Source organism: Gavialis gangeticus, unplaced genomic scaffold, assembly GCF_001723915.1.
Source record: "Gavialis gangeticus isolate Ggan-Ray unplaced genomic scaffold, GavGan_comp1, whole genome shotgun sequence".
NCBI lineage: Eukaryota > Metazoa > Chordata > Crocodylia > Gavialidae > Gavialis > Gavialis gangeticus.
This window is the reverse complement of record NW_017729012.1, coordinates 6601564-6610754: the sequence shown is the minus strand read 5'-3', so window position 1 is coordinate 6610754 and position 9191 is coordinate 6601564. Positions and strand designations below refer to the sequence as shown.

Below are 9191 nucleotides of genomic sequence, written 5' to 3'. Positions count from 1 at the left end.
CTGGGAAATTCAGGTCCCCCATGACTACCACATCCCTAGTCGTTTCCTCATTTAAATTAGATCTGATTTCTAGCACCACCTCTTGAAAAGATGACAAAGAAAACAAACCTTTTAGTCATCCCAAGAGTTTGAAAGTTTGAAAGGTAAGAAGGACCTCACATTGAGAGTAAACCCTCTAATGCATCTCACCATAACAGACAAGGTTCTTTGGGTGAATCTGAGATCTTTTCTTAGACCAACTTAAATAGTTGGGGAAAATTTTTTTAGCAAGCTTTCGGATTTAAAAACCCTTTGGCAGGCTGAGGAAGTCGCTGCAGTTGGTGTGTGCTCTTCCAGGCATTTCTAACCCTAGTAGCAGTGATCACCTTGCTAAGGGAAAAAAAACAAATCCAAAAAAACCCAAAGAAGATAATTGGGTAAAGGTCTAGAAACTTAATCTAGAATCCAGTTGTAAAATCATTGCCACAATGAACACAAAAGCCACTGTGATCTAAAAACTATTTCACCATCTATTGGCTCTTAAAAACTGAAGGTCTTGGGCATGAGATTTTTAAACACAAAGCCCTGTCTGCCTAATTTAGGTGTTCAAAAATCAAGAGGCAATTATCCTCAAGAGCGGGAGTTAGCTGCAACGGCCTTGACCCAAATTTTCCCTCCCCTCCACTGTTACACAGCATTCCATCTGCTCCTTTTCAGCGTGATGGATGAAGTTTATCACAGGCTTTGAAATCTGCTCAAAATGTAACATCATTCTACAGTTCGTATATTAATGGGAATGTGTTAGCATTAGAGCAGGAAGTGGTATCACTTACCATCTTGCCAGGAAGATACACCTTAAAAAGTTTTGTGGAGTGTTAAAAACAACAACGTGGGGAAAAGACCTGCATCATGTTTCATTAACCTCTGTATTGTCAAGGATGTCTCCACTGGAAAATTGCATTAGGCAAGAGAAAGGGACAGTGTGTGGAAAGCAACTAAAACAGATATGAGAATAGATATGGCCAGTGAAAATAAGCCTTTTGCCTACATCAAGACCCAATACAACTTGGTTTTGGGAGCACTGAGTTTTCAGAGATTAAAGGTGATGGTCTTTACTATATGGCCTAGAGACATTACCATACAGAAGCTGAGTCACTCAGAAGTTTACAAAGAACATTCTTTTTATTTTTATTTTTTTTTTTTAATTACGATTGAAGAAAATCTTTAATACTAATCTTCATTAAAGAACCAGTCTGTGAGAGACAAAGTGTTACAGGCGCCAAAGAGCAGCAAGTCTAAAAATATTATTAAACCCCTCCCCTATAATAGGAAGAATACGTGGCATTGCATCCCAACAGTGGAGTCAAAGTAGAAGTGTCTCTAGAGTGATCCAATTTTAGTATAGATATTCTCAATTCCTTTCATCATGAACTAGAGACCTAGTAGGCAACTGTCAAGCCTATGGCTCATGGTGTACGTGGAAGAGGTCTAGTTAGGTGCCTGATGAGTCCAGTTGTACGGGGTCCTGAGACCATCACACCAAGACCTTCGATGCGTATGCCCAAGCAAGACTATGGAGGAGTGGAGGGCTGCTCAAGACCTACCATCTCCCCTTTACACCACCGAGACAGAGTCCAAAGGCCAGACCAAGTCTAGACATTCAGCGCCTCGATGGTTGTAGCTTCTGCCAGAGAGAAACAGATCAGAGTTGCTCCTGACTGCTGAATGTCTCTGCAAGGGTGCGCTTCTTTTAGGGTGACATCCTTTAGCATTTCTACAGCCAGAGTCCCCATAAGACAATGACAGCTAAGGTTTTGAGGTGCCTTATGCTCACCTTACTCTGGAGGCTGCAACATTGTACCAATTTATAGGAGCCACCCTGCTCCCAGACCCCACCGTCAGAAGCAGTTTACAGTCATACCCAGGACCAATAAACAAGAGAACATTTCAGGTAAAAAACAAACAAACCAGGGAGTTCAAAATAGATGCATTTCAAGATTGAGTGGAGGGTTAAAGAACCAAAACTGTTAGAAAAAAGAGCAGGTAACCTGAAGCCTCCAAGCTCTCACCTGGCCACAACCTGCCCCACTGCTGCAGCTGCAACAGCAGCCAGACTCTCCAGGCTCCCCCACCTTCCTTTGGCTGCTGCTTCCTGTCCTACCCCAAGGGCCAGGGCAGGGAGACCGAGGTGAGTCTGGGCCATGTGACGGGAAGGGATTTTGGCTGTATGGAGAGTGTGGGGGAAAAGTGATCACACCCGCATGGAGCAGCAGCGGAGGAGGGCAGCCCAATGCAACAGGGCTGGGGAGTGCCCACAAGGCACACATTGCAGTGGAAGGCAGGGGGGAGACACCTGGGGAGGAGGCAGGAACAAAAAATAATCATCATCATCATCATCATCACCACCACCATCACACTTGTGCACCTACATGGTGCAGCAGTGTAGGGGTGGGTGCCCACACAGGCACAGGACACAGCAGGGGGGAGCGTCCACACTACGCATAGCCCTGTGCTCACGAGCCCGGTGCAGCCTGTGTAGCATGGGGCCCCTGCTGGGAGTGGCCCTGGGGGCTTATAAAAGTTAGATAGACCTGCATTGAATAAACACTACTGTGTACCTCTAGTACCCATTAAAAGTGAACAAAGTTATTTTGATAAACTCTTTAAAAAGCCAACAGTTATCTTGGGAACTGCATGTCATGGCTCCATATACATGTAAACAAGCTACAAGGAAATAGCAATTTAGTTGCCATTTTTCAGAAACCGTGTTAAAGTCTACACATCCCAGCTTGAAAGGTTCCCTCCCCACCCTCCCATTCAATCGGTATCAAATTGTGTCATAATGATGTACTTACTGATTTGCGGGGCTGGCAGAATTCGTGCAGCTCGAACTGGACCATGACGGACAGAAAAGAGCTCTTGTGCTTCACCGCTGATCTGCACAAATGGTGCAAGGAAGATTACATTTAGTACACCAAAGCAAACAAACCTCTCTCCACCCCTGATTCCTTCACTTTGCCCGCCCTCCCACAAAGCCCAAACCCCGAAGCAAAGTGGGCTCAGGTGCAACTCCTTCAGAGTCTTGTACAGTGCTATAACACTGTAACAGGATGTTCCTGTTGCCCCGATTAAGAGTTGGTAATACCCTGCAGCAGTCTGAAGGTTAGCTGCTAATTTCCAGATCAGGTATCATTCTTTAATTTCCTCCCTAATTTGACTGAGGTGTATATCTAAAGGTTAACAGGTCCATAGGGAAGGAATTCAAAGGAGATCATTTTAGACCAGGGTTCAATCCAGTGTCCCTTTGGAGCTCCTTTTTTTTTGTTTTAAGATAATAAACCAGTGTCAAGGAGGGAAAGACATTTCAACTCGACTGACTCATCTGCATGAGTCTCTTTCACCAATTCATCTTATTCAGTTAACATAAAAAACAACACACTCCAAACATACTGATTAAACTAGTGCAAACTTAGCAATTTTAGTTTATACAAGACCTACAGGGAGTAAGTTAAAATGCAGAGGATATTCTTTTCTCTGTTACCAAAGTTGACCCAAAAGTGTCACATAGAAGACTATTTACAAATCTTTAAAAACAGTGACCAAGTACTTTAAACAGAAGTCCTCTGCCTTTAGAAAGTCAGTGTCTTCCGCTTGGCTACATAAAGGTATAAAAGCACTATGTAACATCCATAAATAGCATGTACTGCAGGAAAAAGCAAGTCTTCAGCTTGCCTACTGATGGATTTTGAACTAAAATGCTAGAAATTCCAGAACAGTTTATTCTACACTGTGTATTCCATAGTAAAAGAAAAACTATCGAGGATTAAGAGAGACAAATATTGGCTTTTAAAGTCAAAGTATCTGAAAATACGTGCACCATATATTCCATGGGTATGAAAACTATGTTTCAGAAGTCAAACTAATTAAATTTGTCATTAATGGAAGCCCTGAGGAGATTAAAATCACAAGTAGTTAAGAAGAATTTCTAGACTTCCTATAACTGGTCAGTCAGAATATATTTTCATAACTGATTGGTAATGGATCAAATATGGAATGTCAAACTTCAGGAAAATGGCAAACATGAAACTAATGCCCCAAACCAAGAACTTAAATATGCAATGAGGCTAAAAAAGTTAACAAACATCTTGACACATTATTTTGGAAAATAAGCCAAATAAGCAGCTTAAACTATGTATAGTATGAAATTAAGAACTTTACAATTTGTAAATATTACACTACAAACCAAACCTAACCTTTTAAAATGCCTTCTCTACAATTACGTTCTCCAGCTTAGTTCACAAATTAGATAAAATGAAAATGCAACTATTTGAACAAACCATGAATATGGCATCTCAGACCCCACCCCCTTACTGCAAATTCTTATCTATCCATCTTACAATTTATTACCATTCTTATGAGTAACGCATGCACAATTCCAGCTTATCCTCTTGAAGAATCTGGCTTTTATGAAAGCCATGTGCAAATACCATACTTAGTACAGAACACTTCTTCAGAAGTAAACACAATACATTTAACACTCCGATTCCAAATTCCTACTGTATGTCTTCATAAAACCAGAAACAACCTGCAGGGCTCAGTAAGGAAATTTAGGGAAACACTGATCTTTAAATGTCTTTGCAGAGACAAAGCGCTCCCTTCCATTCTCATGCTGCTATGAATCAGGAACAACTCCAGTCAAATGATTAGAAATACTCCCCGATTTATTCAGATGTAAAACTAATGTGAACAAGACTAGGATCAGACCCTTAGTCTACCCTACTCTAATTTTATTAAATAATTCACATCACAGATTCTGCTTTGCAACTGATTAGCAGTGCTTTTATAGCGCATAACATTTTAAGATTACTTTACAAAAAGAAATGGAAACACTACATTTTATTTGATAGCAGTCATTTTGCAACAGAACAACAAGTGGTCCCCACCTTCTACTTGCAAACTAAGTCATGTGTCAACCAAAACAACTGGATAATATTGAGAAGCCTAACGGATGAAGCCACCTTTCTTCCTAGATTTAGTTGACTTCCTTGAAAACAGCACATGGGTTTGGGACAGGGAAGCAGTGAGAAAACTCAGCAAGTGGCTGAACCAAGAGGAAAGGTGAACGTGGAAGAAGGTACCACGTATTTACATGGAGAGTGTGGTTAGGCAAGAAGCTTGCTGAGAAGAAAAAAAAGAGGGAGACAGACACACATGTGTAGACAGGAACAGATTTCCTATTTGTGGAAACATAGCAATTCTCTAAAAACAGGAAACAAAATGGGAAGGCATAAGATTTCAAAACTATTATTATTGGCATTTAAGGGTTTTTTCCTCCCAAAAAAATATGAAAAAAAAGTGCTTCATGCATGTGTACGCACATCAATGGCTGCAAATGAAAACAAAAGGGGGAAAAAGAACTAACATAACAAAAGTACGGAAGAAGTGATTCATATAGAATAATACAACCCGATTCCATCACCTCGCACTACTTTTTAAGCATGCCAACACATCAGCTCCAGCTCCAAGCTACTTCAAATAAAGTAAGAGTCTTAACAGTAAAAACTAGTAAGAAAGCCAAACATCCTCAAAGTTTCTGCTCTAAAATATACTTAGTTCTGGAAAGCATACTTATTTGGCCTGGGATAGTAAGATGTGGTAAAGCTTTCAAAGAAATCTAACACAATTAGGCGTCCAAATCCAATTGAAACTTATTGGTCATTTGACACCTAACTCCCCATGGCACCTTTGAAAAGCCCAGCCCAAATTACTTATGGATAGATAATTAATTCCCAGCACTCACGGGAGGTATTATCCCTATTTTACAAATGGGGATAATTAAGGTAGAAGAGAAATTAAATGAAATACTTAGAGATACCAAGTCAGTCAGAAAAAAAAGAGAAATTGGCAGCTCCCAACCCTGTTCTCAAACCACTAAAACAGATCTTTTTCTTCTGGCTTAAGACAAAATTTACTCAAATAAGGAAAACTTTTTAGAAGCTTACACGCCTACATCTGCAGTGTCACCGTACTAGGATGTCTATACTTTACTATGCAGAGCACATACTTGGCAGGGTGCGTGTTGCTCAACTTATTTGGTGAGATTAGGAAAAAAAAAAAATAGTGACAGACTGTAAAGTGTTCTCCTATGCTTCTGTAGATTTTATAATAAACTACAACTGTACCAAGTGATTTGAAATGAATGCTCTCTAGAAATCTACAGAAAGCCAACGTACATCAGCAAAATAAGGAGCAGCTACAATGACAACGCTAGTGAAGTGTCCTTAGTTCCTATATAGCATTTTTTTATCCAAACATTTCAAAAGTGCTTTACAAAAAGAAGCAGTAATAATACAAAGTGAAAGATTTATAGTGTACTAAAGATCCTCGTTGCTCCTTAGGTGTGCTTGGAGGAAAAAACATCTCTGGGTGCATACACACATACTAACTTTGACAATTAAGCCAACTTATCAGAGTGTACACATGTATGTGGAGCAGAGTCGACTCAAATGTGACACAAGATAATACACATGCAAGGTGTAGTATCTTGAGTCGCATTACTTAAGTTGATTTAGCTCCCAAGGTGGCTGCCACCATGTCAAGGAGCTTTACGTGTGTATGCTCCGACATGGCTTAACTCGAGCTGACTTCATTAAGTCAACTTAGTTAAATTGCCTTATTTTAAGCTGACTTTGTACATGCGTACACACCTTCCTCAAGGTCTTCTTAATTAAAAACTTAGAACAAAATTATTCAAATAGATAAGTTCTGCCCAACAGCACCTTTTCTAACTTGTGACTTACATTCATTAAAGGTCCTGAATTGACCCAACTGAAGACTCATGTTTCCAATTTATTCATAGAACAAGCAAAAAGCTTTATCATCATCACTGCCGAGCTAATGCGGCTCCTGATCTGAAAGCACCATCTCCAGATAAGAGATACCGGAGCTTTGTGTTCTTGCCAGTTGAGTCCTTATCTCCCTACTGAGGCTGCCAACAGGAGGGGTCATTTATTCCAGTTGTAACTGGACTAGAACAAACAACCGTCTTTATTATAAGCCATCCAGTCACCGAATGGCTAACCATTTTGTCACTAGCAGTCTAAGCTGGGTGTGAGCTGGCAACTATTAAAAGGTGAAAGGCTCCATACCCCATTACCAGTCCCTTGAGTTTCCTAGTCTCCTGAACTTAAACGAAATATAAATAGACTTTAGGAACTGAAAACTAAGCTTATAATTCATCAAAAAGCATCTATGGAGAAAGTTGCTTGTGGCTGCCATTTTGGATTTATTCCAGCTAAATAGCGAGTCCCTACGGCAGCATTCAAAGTTCTTGGAAGTTTCCTTTTCCTGTTCCAAACGCCAAGAAAGCTTCCAAACATTTTAAGAACCGAAAACAAAGCTTTCAAAGCAGCTTCAGGTATTCTTTCTACAAAAAGGGTGAATCCGAAGTAGCAGCTACAAGCTGGTGTGGAAGAACTTAGCAACTTCCACAGTGCACGTGGTCAAGCCACAGGTTGACGAGACTTAAATCTGCAGACCTGCCTGCAAGATAGTAAGCAAAGGTTCCATCCAAACTGAGGTCAGATACCCAAATGAAGACTTCATCCCTTTTCCCCCAGGTGAGAAGAGATCAGGAAAAGGGAGGAAACAGTTTCTTCTCCCCTTGCACATTTTGGGCTACTACTTTAAAAGCATAATTTAGTTTATGACCGCTGCTTAATTTTATGACAGAATTTTGTTGTTTGGGACATACCAGTTTGGACCCGTAACAAACAGCAGAAAGAAAGATTTGTTCACGCTGCATGGAAAAAAATAATATTTTCCGACCATAGAAAATAGCTTTCACATGGCGAAAAAAAATGCCAAAATGTACACAAACACCAAAATTGAAGATTAGAAATCTGATTCTTAAACTAAAATGCAGACATATAAAATTGCAAATTGTCAGTACACAGAAACTTGACAGTCGCTAACACATAAAGAAGATGTTAGGCGAGTTATTAGGAACCCACTTTTTAATTCCAGTTATGGTTTTGATCCATGATATAATATTGTATCAAAATAAAATATATATATTTTTTCAAAGTTCCCAGTCTATATAGACGCTGTGGAGCTGGCTCAAAGTAACGTGCTGCTTCTTCTGGTAAAGTGCGCTTTTTTTGTTTTGTTTTGTAACATCTGCAAGTAGCTACAGTGTTGTTCATGCCTCCATGAACTATACCACAAAGCTCAGGTAAAAGAAAAGAAAATACTAACTGGGTGCATCTAGCTGTGTGCATTACTGCCGAGTAGACTAGTGAGCTGTGCAGTAAAGTCACCATCTACATAGGTATCAGTATTAGGGCACAGTAAACTACTGTCAGGGACAGTACTATTTTACAGCAAAATTATTTACGTGTAGATTTTGACCACAGGCATAAACTGCACCTGATCAACCCAGCCAGCCAGGGGCCTGCTCCGCCCTGGTTCAAATTGCTGCTGTCCTGGACACGCATGTAGATGCTGTACCTGGGAACAGTTTATTCCGGCTCAGACTGCTCCAGAGTTTATTGCATGTGTAGATGCACCCACTAGTATTACGAGTTAGGGAGTGGAGCCGATATGAATTTAATTTACATTTGGTTTTAAATTTAAAAAGAAAATTAGTGGCCAAGAGCAAAAAAAGAGGAGAAAGTGAAATGGCTAGGAAAAAAGTCAACTTTCACTTTGTCATTTGTTAAATTAGGCTATCACCATTAACGATAAAAAGAAAAAAAAACAGCTTTTTTAATTACAAGACTATCACAAAGTAACACAAACTGGGCCACATGTTTTCTTAAAATTAAATCCCCCCACCCTGACATGCTCCTTTGAACAGAATGAGATGGCCCTCCTAGGTACCACTGAGAGGTGCCAGGACCAGTATGAAAAGGCAGGCTATATTGAATGAATTAATTATGTTAAAATTGTAGCCACCATCGAAAAAATACGAGGATCTCAAATAAAGCAAAACCACAGGAGCTATGGCAGCTTGCTAACGCCTCTAGTCACAGTTCTGTCAACATTCCCATTAAGTGCGACATGTTTTAAGAAGTCTTAACATGCTCAGGCTGCAGACTGAATACACATCCGTAGTAGGGGACAGCGCTTCTTCACCTCTCCCATCACTACCCAAAAGCAGACAAGTAATATATATATATATATATATATATATATATATTTATATGGGAAGC

The 9191-nt window shown here is 40.0% G+C and overlaps 1 protein-coding gene across 1 annotated transcript in view; it reads right to left on the bottom strand.

The window, feature by feature from the left end:
• The window catches only part of BCAS3 (BCAS3, microtubule associated cell migration factor), a 545610-nt gene that overhangs the window by 510786 nt on the left and 25633 nt on the right, over nucleotides 1-9191 (bottom strand). Inside the window, exon 6 of the mRNA XM_019511118.1 lies at nucleotides 2835-2916. Within this exon, the coding sequence (XP_019366663.1) occupies nucleotides 2835-2916 (82 nt within the window). The remainder of the gene's footprint in view (nucleotides 1-2834; nucleotides 2917-9191) is intronic.